Source organism: Calypte anna, chromosome 6 (genome assembly GCF_003957555.1).
Source record: "Calypte anna isolate BGI_N300 chromosome 6, bCalAnn1_v1.p, whole genome shotgun sequence".
NCBI classification, from domain to species: domain Eukaryota; kingdom Metazoa; phylum Chordata; class Aves; order Apodiformes; family Trochilidae; genus Calypte; species Calypte anna.
This window is the reverse complement of record NC_044252.1, coordinates 4886938-4902230: the sequence shown is the minus strand read 5'-3', so window position 1 is coordinate 4902230 and position 15293 is coordinate 4886938. Positions and strand designations below refer to the sequence as shown.

At 42.2% G+C, this 15293-nt stretch overlaps 1 protein-coding gene across 4 annotated transcripts in view; it reads right to left on the bottom strand.

Annotated features, from left to right (window-relative positions):
* LOC103539022 (putative threonine dehydratase) overlaps window positions 1-15293 on the bottom strand; it is a 29755-nt gene that overhangs the window by 8148 nt on the left and 6314 nt on the right. For all 4 annotated transcript variants that reach the window (XM_030453229.1, XM_008505478.2, XM_030453227.1 and 1 more), the window contains 9 exons: window positions 13624-13966; window positions 9491-9607; window positions 8351-8592; window positions 4896-5061; window positions 4180-4276; window positions 3246-3321; window positions 2598-2723; window positions 1303-1470; window positions 936-993 (listed from right to left, as the gene is read on the bottom strand). In XM_030453229.1, coding sequence (XP_030309089.1) covers window positions 936-993; window positions 1303-1470; window positions 2598-2723; window positions 3246-3321; window positions 4180-4276; window positions 4896-5061; window positions 8351-8592; window positions 9491-9607; window positions 13624-13966 — 1393 coding nt within the window. The remainder of the gene's footprint in view (window positions 1-935; window positions 994-1302; window positions 1471-2597; window positions 2724-3245; window positions 3322-4179; window positions 4277-4895; window positions 5062-8350; window positions 8593-9490; window positions 9608-13623; window positions 13967-15293) is intronic.

Below are 15293 nucleotides of genomic sequence, written 5' to 3'. Positions count from 1 at the left end.
ATTATGGCACACTGTGGGACAATGTAGTTTTAGTCCTAAACACTTGAGAAAATGGGTAATATCATCTTCTATAAGATGTTCATGACCTTCGTTTGCTACAGCCATCTTTAAGTGAACTTACTCTTTATATCTGCAAGTGAAAACACCAAACAAGTTTTTGCACCTGGGTGAGAAATTAGATTTAAATGTTGAAATGAAAGAACTTGCTTACTCAATAGCATTGCTGAATTCCAGTTATAAGCAAAGATCCCTAATTTGATTTCCCCCTCTGATTTCACCAACTCAGTCAGGCTGGACTCAGACAGGAGCAGCATCAAGTCAGTGCAAACCACACCTTTGCCAAACCAGTTGAAAGATGAGCTATGCTTGGTGATCCTTTACATGATCCTTTAAAGAGAAGTCATCACCTGATGGCTTCCTCACTGCTACTGCATCCAGCACTCAACAAAAGAAAAATGATTTTGCTCTCTGCTCTTTGTGGATAAGGTACCAAAGAGAGGCCCTAATTCCAAATGAAGGTTCCTTCAGAGTAAGGATGTTCTCCACATCCCTGCAAGGCAAATTGCTTGAGGATAATTGGAGCCAGCCTACACAGCTGGCTCTTCAGGTTCTGGGGAGATTCTGGAGCTTGCTCATCACCTCTGGCACACCACCAAGCACAGAAGGAGAGTTTGCAATAGTAACAGCAGGAATATTTCATGCAAGCTGTTGCAAGAGCAGGTAAAACAGGTCCTGTAGCATTTGCACACCTTGTAAAGGTTTGGTGAGGCAAGATGCTGCATAACACAGAAGAATTTCCTCTCACACTGCTCCCCAAATCACTGTGAGTGCTCTATTGGACTTCTTTACACAGTCACAAAGAGATATTGGAAAACAGAACACAACAGAGGGGGGCTCAGGACTTCTAGAAAAACTGAGATGATGTCTCTGCTTACCTCAACAGTGAAGAGCTCAGATGTCACAAACGTGCATTCTTGTTTAATATCCAAAACTCTAGATCAAAGAAGGGATAAATTAGAGATCATGAAAATCATTTGTCATTATAAAATAATTTCTCTCAGTGTTTGGACAGCAGCTTTGTTGCTTTCTGTATTAGACACAGTCTATGCTGCAAAGGTGCTTTCACACTGGAACAAAAGTAAGGGAAATAATAGATTTTCTGAAACATGTAAAGAAAAAAACCCATGGATGAATTAATCACTTACCAACTTGCTTGCACAGAACATTTGGAAACACATCCAAACCTTTAATAATCATTAGGTTATTCCGTGATTATCTTTCCCTACTATTAGTCTGATTTACCTGACTTCTTCCCGAGCCAAAATCTCCAGTAGCTTTGAAATTTCTCCTGGGCTGTCAGCAAGCACAAGGGAAAACCTGCAGACTCTGTTGTCCAGGGTCAGGGCACGAGCTATGCACTGCTGCAGCAAATTTAACTCCAAGTTCCCACTACATAGAACAATTGCCACTCTGAAAACGGAGGGGGAAAAAAGAGGATTTTTTATTAGCTCTTGTCTGTGCAAAGGAACCAAAAATTACAGACAGTATAATCAATATTTACTTAAGATCTCTAGGGCTGCCCTTCAATAAATACAAGTCCAAGGGGCTCCTGGCTCTCAGCATCAACTGGGGGCAGTGGAAGCCTGGAAGCTGGCCACTTTGTTTTCATTTTGCATTTCCTAGAGATTTTCTTTTCTAGAGATAATTAGCTGGAGAATTCTAGTTCTGTTTCAAATTTTAAAAATGTAACAATATTTTTCCCTGGAAGTTCTGAGTCTCAGCATCTTAAATGGTTAGATACCACCTATGCTCAAGGCTTTCTGTACCCATTAATTAAATCCACCTCAGTCCTGCAAAAAGAGTCCAGAAATATTTGGAGAGCAAGTGAAGAGCCACACGTTACTCCGTGATAATCTCTCCCTGCAGAACCAAACCTGACCTCTTTATACCAAAAGCTTTGCATTTTCCTTTTTTATTTTATTTTTAATGCTCAGTATTCAGCATCCAGTGCTGTGAACTGGAAGTTTTAGGTGCATGGATTTTTAAATACATTCAGGGATACATCCCAAGTCAAGGCTCAGTCTGTTTCAGCACTGAGTACTCCATCCCAGCTGCAGGGCAGGATTTATCCACACAGCAGGATAATCCCATTGACAGTCTGAGCTGAAGTTCTTGGGGCAGGGAGGCAGGTGTCACCCAGTGACTGCAGAAAGCAGCCTAGCTCCTCTCTCACCACAGACAGGGCTGATTTACACGAGCAGAATGAGAGAAGGCAAGAGGCCATCTGGAGCAGGCTGACATCTGGAGAGGTGACAATGCCTCATGGAGCTGTGTGCAGCTGCCTCACCACCAACCATTTCAGAACACAGGGGAATGACAAGATTTGCCTGCTCTCCCCAGGATGTTTGCCTTGCTCAGAGTGGTCTTCTGATCTCTGAGTGGTCTCCTGTGATCCAGCAGACCCCACAGATGGGCTCATAGCCAGCTCAAGGGCAGACCCCACCTTGCCCCTAATGGAATAAGTAGCTTCTCTCCTCTCCATTTGCTGGGATCCCTCTGCTTTAGCCACAGCTCTTTGTTTGCCAGAGCTGCCTTACCTTTTACCCTTCAACTCAGGCAGCTTCCCTGCAACCAAGGCTGCAAGTCCAATTGCCCCTTCTGCATCAACTGTGGCTCGCTCATACTCCAGCAATCTCAGGATGGAAATGAGGATGTCCTCCTCCCTGAAGGCAAAAGAGTGATGTCAAAACCAAGAGCTACCAAAAGCAGAAGACAGTTATTTATGTATGAAGGGATTCCCTCTCTCCTCCTGGGCACACAACAACCCCAAGCTCTGCTGATGGCTGTGAATGTGCACCTCAGTCTGGAAAGACAGGATGGCATTTTTTACCAGAACCATTGTACCAGCTAAATCCAAATGGCAACTTGGGATTTCAGTAAAAAGTTTAGAAGTTTTGCCAAAAAGCTTCCTTCAAGTGTTGTAGAATGCAGCAAGGATGAGTTTTACACCCAGGGTGTCATCACCAGGTACTAGATTTGGGTTCAACACCTTCAGTGCTCCTCTGGTCAGGAAAAGCACCCTGTCACCACCATGTCCTCACCACTGCCTGCGTGATGGCAGCTCCTGCCAGCTTGCTCTCCACTGTAACATCAAAACCAACCATGCCCTGGTGGTCCAGCACATTTTTTTCCTACATAGCAATGCTCACCCAGTACCGTTTGTTTCACTGCTTTTCTTCACCCACCTCACAGCCACAACTTTATCCACAAGTTTCCCGGTCAGCTGCAAAGAATTGCTGCCAAAGCAGAGCCCGCTGACATCTGCAGATTGCAAAAGACAAAAATATGAAGATGGATGCTCTGGACAACTTCAACAGTTTTAGAGTCCTTTTTTTTGCTGGTTTTTTGCCCTTAAGGAGGGCAGCACATTGCAGTTATCTGTTCTTAAGTTGCTCGATTTTTTAATTGACAAAAATGCATTTGGGAACAAAAGACCAAAACTCCCAGGAAGATTTTGCCTTTTTTTTTTTATTATTTTTTGGACTCCTTTAAAAAAATGGTGCTTGTTCACAGTCACACAGTGACAATGACCCTGCAGCCCAGCACTTTTCACTCTACAAAGAGGCCCAAAGAAGAGAAGAACCCAGTTGTGAGCTGCAGCAGGACAGTCAGCAAAGGAGAGCAGAGACAGACACTTTGATTTGATGTTCTTAAACAGGATATTCTTAAAATGCTCAACATCTGGGGGCTTTTGGTGAGGTAAATTATATGGAAACAGCTTTGTCTTGTTTATAAACCCTGCTGTTCTGAGACTGGTTTTGTGAGTAAATATTTAGGCACTGCATTTCCTTGCCTTTTCACAAATCAGTATTTTGTGCAGGAGTTTTCCCACTGACTTCAGTGGTTAAGGTGCTGCTTGGGAGCACAATGGTCAGATAAATGCTCTCATATTTCTAAGTATTCACCTGAGCATCTCACATGCATTGGAAACAGTATTGCACCCCAGGATGGTGGTGGTGAAAACGCTTCAGAAGTTGCTCACCCAGAATATATAAAATTCTGACTCTTCAGAAGTTTAATTTAAAGTATGCTTGAACTGAATTAATGAGGCAAGAATATAGTTAGAGAAATCAATGAAAACCTTTCTTTTACCTCTAAAAGAATCCCCCATTCTCTTACCTCCATAAAAGTGATGATTGTTGCAAGCCTGCTCTTCAGTTGGGTGGCCAGCCTTTAAGGATTGTTGCAACACAGGAAAACTTTCAGATTCAACCCCCTGGGGAAGAGAGGTGTTGTCACTTTTTTATTGATCTAGCCATAATAAATTCACCACCAAAGTGGACACCAAAAAAAAAAAAGAAATCTTCAGCACTGGGATGGGGAATTTCTTTACTGGAGATTTTTAAAATTTTAACATAGAAATAGAGGAGTCAGTGCCTTCAGGAACCAGTGGGGATGTGATGGGTTTAACTCGTATTGCTAACAAGGTATGAAATAAAATCTGCAGCTGTTGCCACCTTTGGCAGCCATTTCAGAAGAATTTTGGGTTGTGTAAGCTGCAAAAGTTCCCTATTAGAATTACCAGTTCATACCAAATTGCAGAATAACTGTGCTACCACAAAATTTACCCTGTGGCTTCATGAGGGCCAAACTTCTCCAGTAAAAAAATTATTTCAAACTTGAGAACTGGGTTTCATTCACTTTGGAAGAGGCTTCCCATATTTTTTTCTTGAACATCCAATGGACAGGAGGCTTCCCAGACTCTCAGTGCCTCTTCTCCTTGGTGAGACCCAGAGGCACAGACAGTCCCAGGCCTCAGCATCTGCAACCTCTGCCAGTGTCTCACAAGATAGCAGTGCCTTTTGAAAACACCAGTGGGGTGAAAGGATACTTACAATTACAGAAATACGTGGGTTGAGGTGTTTGAGTGCAGCAGCTGACCCTGCCAGCAAGCCACAGTGGCCTCCTGCAGGGAAAATCACTGCATCCAGCTTTGGCACCTGCTCATACATCTCCAGCCCCACGGTTCCCAAGCCAGACAGGTAAACAGCACTGTCCTCCCTGAAGGAAAGAAAAGCACAGCTCAGCAGGCCTCACACTTCCCAACACCATAAGAAGCTCAATCTGCTACTTTAAAGACATCATTCAGCAGCAAAAGGGATAGGCAGGAGGAAATCACCAACAGGAAGGCAGGAGGTGAGACAGCAGGACCCTGCCACCAGCCAGACCACAAGTGGGACTTTATCTACTGGCAGAAAAGTTGTGCTGTCAGCAAATCCCCCAAAATAACCTTCAGGGTGCAGAGCAGGTATCTCTGTCTTACCAGTATCTTCTGTTTACAGAGCTGGTAGGACAGAAGTCAGGTTTCCATTACCACCCCCCCTTCAGCTTCATAAATTGTAAAGGTGGCAGGAAAGCCTTGGAAGATCTCCTGATCTCTGTTTATAAGTGGAATTCAGTATTTGTGATAAATGGGAATTTTCATGAGATTTAAGCACTGCGTTCCACCTCACAAATAGCAAACAGATTGCTACAGAGTTAGGTCTTTCCACAACCCAGGGCCAATATCTGATACCTTCACAGTACTCTGGGAAGGGTAAGAGAAGCATTAGTCATGCCAAAATAGTCACTGGTAAAACACTTTCAGGCAGAGGTAATTTAAGGAGCAGATTAGGGACAAACAGAACCAAAAAAGTCTGAAAAAAAATTCTGCTAGTCAGTCACACAACTCACTTGGATCTATTTCTCAAAGCTGTTTTGCATTTTATTTAAATGTTGGCAATGATGGAAATGGGGATTGGTATATGGATGAAAAATAGGAGACCTCTGTAAGCCTGCAGGTTCTGCTTTTTCTGGCAAATGGAGACAAAAAGAGAATTATTGCTCAAATGACTTCACTTGGTTTACTTGACTGAGGAGGGTGGGGTAGTAGAAAGCTGATTTTTAGTGCTGTCAGCTCAGCATAGGAGTACAGAATGTCTGCAAGGTGGACACCAAGAGCCTCTTGAGGAGCTGCCTCACATATATATCACAAGCCAGCAGATTCCTCAGGGTCAGAGTCTATAAAACCACACAAGAAAGGATGGGAGGAGGGAATTTTCACTCCTGTAGCACATCTCAAGACGAAGGCAAGAAATCATGGTGGGATGGGTAACTGGACCCTTGACTTGATTGTCTTTATCAAGAAGCAGCTCTCTCCTCCATCTTACAAGTGACAAAATATGTGACTGGTCTGAAGAATTCTTCTGGATCCTTAGTCAAAAACAAGATTTGGACCCAAGCTGGGGGAGTTTCCCCTGCCAAAAGTACATAGGAAAGCATGGGGACCTGCAAAAATAAATGAGGACCTGGGAAACTTGCAAAACTCAGTGAGGACCAGGGATATTCAATTTACAAGTAAAGCTTCTCTAACAGCTGAAAATTCTGTTCAAAGGAGACTTCACTGAGCATGGAGACTCATTAGCAGCTTGAATTAATGTTTCAGAGAATCATGTTTTCCTTGCTAGTAGCTGCTAGAACACCAGTGAGAACACTGCTCAACCTTCAGCTTTCTATAATAAAATGGGTTATTTTATTAGCACTGTGACTGTGCTTTTGCTTTGTGAAAGCAAACATATCACTGAGTGGCACTGGAGAAAAATGAAGGAAAAGGGCAGATAAATCTAGAGAGTGGAGATTTAAAGAAGCATTTTTCAGTCAGAGCTAGAAAACTGGTCATCTGCCTTCTGAAATGTGGGATTCATCAGCAAAGATGGGCTGTCAGGCTTTGGTTTCTCAATGAAATTCTGCCATGCCAGCTTGCAGGCCTGAGAGCTATTTGCTTTTCTTCTTAGATTAAGACTAACCCTACCACAAAAGAAGAGCATCAGGTCTGATCAGGGTTGGATATGGAGTTACACAAGATAAAACTGGACTCTCAAGGAAGGAAGGGAGGTGAGAGATTCAATCTGTAGTACTGATTCACAAATTAATCTTTCTCCCATCATCCCAGAGGCAGCATGTGACTGACTGGCAATATTCACATGGCATTTCTAGTAAGGTCCTGAACATCTATAGTTATTAAAAATCCTGTATTATTACCCAAGCAGCTATTACACAGACCTCATGATTGAATTCCAAGCTGAAAAATCACGTTTCCTTTCTGGCACTTCACAGGAAGTTGCAGTTGGATAAAAAGCTTCCTTCCTCTAATTTAAATTCTGCATGATTATTTTCATAACACAGAATTTTAATTGCACTCCAGAAATGGGAAGAACTGACACACCCAGCTTACAGGACATTACCCATCCAGGTAAACCCAAGGACAGTCACAGGATGGAAAGAATGAATTGTTGGCTAAGGAGATCCAGAGACCAATTTGATGTGGATTTCTCACAAGCTAGAATTAAACTGAAATGAAATGACATTTCAGAAGTTCCATCCTAATGCACAGGAGGTGATGTTTTACCTGCAGCTTTGGCAAATGATGATGAATGTGTGTCAGACATGCATTGGAGGAGTTTGCTATCCATATATCTATACATTTCTCTGGGAAAACTCTCCCAGTCTACACCTAACAAATACATTTCCCACTAGGGAAAGGCTCACAACTGTAGTGGGTTTTTTGGTTTTTTTCCTCCAGAGTGTGAAAAATCATGTCTGTGAGTTTTTAATTAAACATAAGAACAGAGTGAATAACTCTGTTTCTTGTTAACTAAACCCGAATTAAATCAGAGTGCTTTCATACTGCTGATGGTAATGAGTACATTTTGAGTTCCTCAAGGCTAAATGCTCAAATCCTTCACAGGAGTTGCCCCTGGAACCTGGAGAATATCTGCCTTGTGTAACATAAATAATTATTTGGGGAGAAGGGAAAGGTTAAACATGAAATTAAATAAAAAGATTTACTTCTTGCATGCAAATATGACAGCTGAGGCAACTCAGCTGTGAGGTAACACATCCACTGAAAAGTGGCTGACAGGAATATGGAAATTGCAAGGTTATGGAAAGCTGTGGTTTTCAAAGACACTCTGAAAGGGTTTAAATTCAGTGAGATTTAGGGCATCTCATTCCCTTGGGTCTCTTTAAAAGCCTCAGTCTGGGGAGAACGTTGTGTACTTGGTGACAGACAAGGCACACCAGCCAGCCCGGGGCAGAGCTAAGAGTGCAGGTGAAGAGCACAACTTTGAACATCAACTTCCCAGTTGTTACCTAAATATTCATGATTTGTGCCTGCAAATACCTCACTTTCCCTACCCCAGGGAAATGGGAACGTTTTGATGACCTGCAATAGAGATTCTCACAAAACTGATCACTTTTGCAGAGCTGCCCAAGTATCTGGGGTTTCTCACCAGCCTGACTTGCCACTTACTCTTCAAGGTAGAGGTAACCATTCTCCTGTGCCAACCTTCTTGCATGCATCTGGGCATCCTTAGCTGTAGTGCCATAGGATATAACCATGGCACCGTACTCACGGCACATCTTCACCCTGGCTGGGGAGGTGCTGGTGGACATGATGACAAACACAGGAATCCGGAGTCCTGAGGCTTGGTAAGCAACAGCCATGGAAAAGTTACTGTCTGAAGCAACAATCACCCCTTTCCTTTGCTGATCCTAAAAAAAAATAAAAATAAAATTAAAAAAATTGAATTTTTTTTTAATTATTGAATGCTTATTGAACATTCTGGAGTGTCACAAAGTTGTCCTGTATGATCCTGGATCATTCTAATGGGTCAATGTCCTTCTTTTTCTCTACTAGCTGATTATATGATGATATTTTGACACAGAATATGCATATCTGGTGGGATCTCAGGACTTAGAGGAGTTAAGACACAGCACAAGAGCACTCCCTGTTCCTGCACCCCTCTGAGTCCCACTCGTGTTCCATTGGAATCATCTGCAAAGTTCTGTCTGATCCCAGAAGAGCTGATACCTGGTTCCTCTTCCCTGCCTGTGTGAAATTATTTCATTTCAGGTTTCCCTTTAACAGAGGGGATTAATTCTTATCATTACAAAAGTGCAGGAGTAACCACTGTTTCTCAGGCTGCTGTATCACACCAATTGTAATTACTCTTCCTGCAGAGACTCAGCAACCTCCTATGACAGATGATAAACAAACTATTTATGTAATGACACTTCAATTTGTTACAAAATCAATTGGTGATCTGGATCCTTTTCATCACCCATTGTGACCTGGTTTCATCATCACTTCAGGTTTGGTGGTTTCAACATGTCAGAACCACAATAACCCAGCACACAACAACCACTTTCACCAAAGTTCCACAGAAAAATGCTGACATTTACATTTTGCAAGCTTTTTGGAACATTTTCAAGTCCCTCACCAGCAGATCAGCCAAGCATGAATAAAGTAGGAAAGACTGTGTTGTTCAGCACAGTGGCTCATAAGGCAACACACACAGCAATCCCATGAACATTCCAGGTTAAATCTTTCATTCTGCTCCATTTTGGTCAAGCAGAATTAATCTATTTCTTTCTGAGTCTTCTGTTATACCTGAGGCAATGATGTCAGGAGGTAAAGTACTCCTCTTTCCTTCACAGATCCTGTGTACTGAAGGAACTCTTTCTTTAGGTAGATGTCCATCCCATACTGCTTGGATAACCTAGAATACTGAAATATAGAAATATTATTGTGGGAAGGTATCAAAAATGAAGAAAAATGATCCCACCCCATCAGCTCCCTGGTGAGGCATGCACTCAGCTGCTATGTATGAGCTCTCTAAATTAAATTTCATAATCTATTTCATAATTATTTCATCATTTCATAACCTATTTCTCTAGAAAGACAAGACAATGTGTGGTCACCTACCATTCTTCTGATTTATGGAGGTCATTTTCAAGCTTGAAGCAGTGAAATGTGAAACTTGTTCTGGTCTTACTGTTCAAATACAGATATCAAAACAAATGTTTATGATTTTTCAAAAATTACCCTATGGTCTGATACTTTAGCACATGTTTATTCAAGAAACTATGGAAATAATTAAAAAAATATTTCCCAGAGTGTTGGAAAATGCAGTGTTTGGAACAGAAAGAATCCCTGAGTTGAGGAGAATTACCAAGCAGAGTGATGGGGGGCCCGAGTGCATGGTTTTAAATTTTCTTTTATACCTGGCAAACCTTTATAATTTTTTATAGTAAGACACTCACAGCATGCATCATGGTATTAATTACCTATTATCTGATTAGTTAATCATGCATTTTAAACAAAATAACTTATGAAACAGAGCTGAAGTAAGCCTGTGGCTTCCCTAGGTTTATAGCAGCTCTATTTTGTAATTGGCTTTGTTTCTTCCACTGGCTGCCAAAGCAAATGAGGACCTGGGGATTTAGGGGATCAAGCCCTCATTTGTGATAAGTCACAATGATAAATTGTAAAAAGACAGCATGGCAATATATTTAATAAATATTTATATCAAATACACCTGGCAGTATCATGCATGTGGTGTGTTGTTTACATATTGACCTATTTTTCAGCATTTCAAAGTGAATTTATATAAGCCAAATATACCTGCAGCAGATGCTTGCCAAGGTACCCAATTAACTTAAATGCTTCAGGTTAATGTCTCAAGGCTTTTTAGTGGATTTCTAAGCATATATTAAATTCCTCACCCATAGATGGGGCCAAATTCTCTATTTTGCTTCTAAAAATCCTGCAATAGCAGCTACCACTGCTGTAAAAAAAATGGAAAGTGCTTAGGAGACTAATAGGATAAGAGCTCTTTTTCCTAAACAGCCTCATCTATGGAGAATGCCTACACAAAACAGAGCAAGAACACCTAGATAAGGACTATTACTTTACTTGTCCTTCACATGCAGTACTAGTTTTATCATTTTGGGGTTTGTAGAGAATCTTAGACTGTGGAGTGAGCTATGAGAAGAAGGCTTAAAGGAGACAAATCCTGTGACTTCATGAAGTTTCAAGATATGTTTCATTAAGTCACTGCTACAGAAGTGTTGTACCTCAGGGTATTACTATTTTTCTTTCATCCTGACATTTAATATTTTAACCCTTTAGGTTATCCTTTTCTAGTTTCTTTAACCAAGGTTTTCTTCACGCAGCCTAAATATAGCCATGACATCTAACAAAGGAGGTGTCAGGGCTATTTTCAGCTGTACCAACCTGATGCATGACCTTGTAAGACTCTTTGAACCAGGCTGTGTATTTTCCCTTTTGTCACCATGATCTTATCTAAGGACTACAGATACTGAGCCTTAGTTATGACAGAGCATTCCATTTGCACAGCTTCCACAGCTTCCATTTGGCATCCACAATGCAAAACAACCCTTAAAGTTCCTACACCAGTAACCAAATGTGCTCAGTTTAAAGTTAATTCTTTGATTATATATATAAAATATATATAATTCTTTGATTATAATTGCTGCCTCCATGATAACTGCTACAATTATTCACTGTTCATATCTCAGCTCCAGACAAACTCCTGCAATAAGGATGGAGGAAACTCCACCTTAGCTGCAGATCATGAATCACCCCATTAAGTGTTTCTGCTGAATGTCTTATAGTCACACTTGCCTTTAAAATCCAAACAAATCTACCTGAAAGAGGCCCAGGGAAGAGTTAAAATAAAGGTTGTGATTTTCTTGACACCAGTCTGTGCTTTCAATGTTGTTTTTTTCTTTTGAACCAGTGCATGAAAAATATACTCACGACTTGTGTGGGAATATTACTATAAATAGCAGCAGTCATGGGGTCTTTTCACACTGGAACAAGTGGGGGGTGTAAGTTTTCCACTATTCTGATCATCCCAAAGCCACAGTTCACAAAAAGAGACTACAGAAAGTTACCCTGTTTAGTTTGGCACAGTAAATGCAGAAAGGGGGTACAATCATGTTGCATAAGTCTGCCAGGGACACCCAAGAGGAAAGAAGTATTGAAAGGGGAGGAGTAAAGCTGCCTGAGAAGAAGTGGTGTGAGCTGGCCAAGGAGAGCTTAGCTACTTGTGAGCAGGAATGTGATGAGTTTATGGAGAGGTTTGTGTAACACAGCAGGAACACAAGAGGGACTGAGCCAGGGGTGCAGCATCACTTTGTCCTGCAGTAGGATGTGTTGGCTGGTGGATTTTCAGAGGGGAAGCCAAAGTAGGTGGCTCAGGGGATGGGGCCAAGGTGGACCTCAAAACAGTTTTCAGCTGTTGTTCTGCTTCATCTGAGCTGAAGAGTTCAATAAGTTCCTTCAATGAGCCACATGGCCAAGGCTGCCACAGTCTCTGGCAGATGTACAGGAGCAGTGTCCTACAAGTACTGGGCAGGAGCTGCAGGGAAGGGATGCTCCAGGCTGTCAAAGGGTACAGAGCTAGATAGTTCTAGCTCAGACATTGGAATGGGCTGCCCAGGGAAGTAGTGGATTCTCCATCCCTGGAGATATTTAAAAAGAGACTGGATGTGGCACTCAGTGCCATGGGCTGGGAACTGCAGTGGGAGTGGATCAAGGGTTGGACTTGATGATCTCTGAGGACCCTTCCAACCCAACCAATTCTATGATTCTATGATTCTATGATAGTTCTGCTTTTCAAATTCAGCCACTACACTCTCACTCTCCACACTCTCACTCTCCTTGACCTTAGACTTTTGCACCTTTGCACAACAACAAGATTAAACCCATCTAACAAACATGACCAGAGCTATCAAACACAGGGAAGTGCAGTGCTCACTACCTGCAACACAGATACAAATAATTTCTCATTTTTTGGTAAAAAACCCATGCACTGTGCAGGGTTTGGCAGGCTCCCTGTGTGCCCTGGCCCCCCAACCACAAGTGTTTGCTCACACTCCCTGCTGCCTTCCCAACCAAGCCAAATTTTCCACTCTGAAAGGAAATCCAGGTGCAGCTGGCAGGGATGGATTGCTCCCAAATCATTCTGAACAGGCAATATATGAATGCAAAACACATCCAGTTTCACTCCCTGCACTCCAACCCTGCAAAGTATTTGTGCCATCTTACAGCCTCTAGTGGCCCCATGTCCCAAGACACACTTCTTGTGTGACACACAAGACAGGGATGTCTTTATCTAAAAAAAAAAAAAAAAAGAAAAAAAGCAAAACACACCACAAAAAGTATCAGTGATGTCTCTGGGTCAGCAGGCACCATCAGGAGGACTGTCATTTTGTTGAGGACACACTTGGCACAACCACTTGTTACAGAACAAATCCAGCCTTTGCCAGGCTGGTCAGGCAAGGAAGGAAAATCTGTACCTGCAGACATCTCAAAATATGAGAGCTGGTTCCAAACCAGACCCTTCCACAAGACCATTCTGCTCAACACTCTTAGTCCATCTCCAGCTCAGGTTCCTCAGAGCCAGAGTTTTTCACAGGGAGCATTCCACCATGGGGCATTAAATCCATGCCTAAAGAGGGTTTATCCCTTGTTTAGAAGTCATTAAAATCTTTGAGGATTCTGGTTAGTGTAAACACACAAGAAGAAAATTATTATTGCCAGTTAACAATAATTAATAACAACATGAGTGATCTTACACAGATCTACCTGCTGCAGCTCACACACACACACACACACACACACACACACACACTCTCTTCCTTCATTTCTGACCAACTTTTACCAAAAAAAAAAAGGAAAAAGAACATTGATTGAAGGCAATAAAGCCTCCTTACCATGCAGGGGGTTTTCTGAACACCAGACTGGATTTTGAAGGCTGCTGCACTGATATCTTCAAATCGAATCAGCTTGTTACAGCTTGACAGGCTGGTCCTGCTGCTTGACTGAGGGATGCAGGAAAGGGCATCCCTAAGCAGCTCCTCGTTAGGGCTAAGTATCTTCATTTCCCAGGTCTTCACATCCCCGTTCAGGTAATCCTCCTCACCAAAATCTTTCAGTCTCTCAGGGCTGATAGAAGGTGGTTTCTGCCCAATAAGGCCATTTCTTAAGGGCCCACCCTCACAGCAGTGAAGGCCACAAAGTGCTGGGGCATCTTGTTTCTTTATTTTATTGTCATCCCTAAAAACAAATAGAGGAAACTTGTTAGAAAAGCTGGGAGGATTAAAGGCTTGACACTCAGCATCTGAAAACCATGCACATCTCAGGCACTTTTTGCAAGCTTCTACAAGGCAGACTGAGTTACTGCCTGTCTTGGAGGTGGGATTGAAAGCTGCCATAACCAGCCAGGTTTTAGAAAAGCCACAGATAACCTGGCATGTGGAGAATCTGGGATAAAAGGCAGACAAAATAAGGCAGACAAAATCCATGCTGCCAAGGCAGGCAGATCTCCCCTTCAGTATTTAGCAATGCCCCCAGTTCAGTGGTCCTACAAATTTTGGGATAGTTGGAATTATATTTGCTAGAAGCAAGTCCACATTTTCCAAAAAAAAAGGCAAATAGCTGCTTCAGCCCATTCCCTCATTCTATTCATAGCAGTAACAAATGGTGTTGTACACAGAGGTCTTCTGCTCTGCTTCTGCACTTTTGCAGAGCATCCTCTTGACAGCTGTGTCATCAGCTGCCTGGTGACAGGAAAAAAACCCACTTTCCTAAGGGATAACAATCATATCCAACTGCAGAACTAAAGATCTCCTGATCTCCCAGTTAGCACTTCAGAGGTAAAAACATCTCAAGCTAAGACAACCATGTGATGCCACACAAACCTCCTTCCCACAGCAACCTTGGAGAGACAACACCTGGCAACAAAAATTTGCTGGTATTCCTACCTGAGGCTCTCTTACTTTATGGTCCATGATGTTCAGGAGCTCTACACTATACTACAGTGCAGGATTTTGCTGCCCTACTAACAAATAAAGAGTAAAACTTCTTGGAATTCCTGGAATTTGGAGAGTTAATGTGAGGGGAAAGAAGCATTAAGCAGGAGCCCAGTAATTTGAGCTGATACCACCCCCAGTCTGTGGCTATGATCACACAGATGGTATGGGAAGGACCCCTCTATGGGAAGGACTCAATATTAATCTGTTTCCTACTAAATACTCCTGTTGGGTTACATCAGAGATTTCAGCAGCATCTCCAACACAAAATAGTTACCATTTTCCCAAACTACTTTGGAGATTTAAGTTATGCAGTTACTCATCAGCAAGGCTGGCTGATTACAGCAGCGATTACACCACTGTGATCACTTAAAAAAAAAACTTTTAAAATATTCAGAAAGAGCTGCTCTTGGCACTGTCATCCATTCTCTTTGTGGCCCCATCATCTCTGCCAATAGCTCTGCTTCCTACTACATCTCCAGTGGTTCCACTGAGGACTCAAATCAAAGTGTGGGCAGCAGAAAAGGTTTTGTGACTTCAAGAGATGTGCCAGCAGCATCAGCCATCCTGTA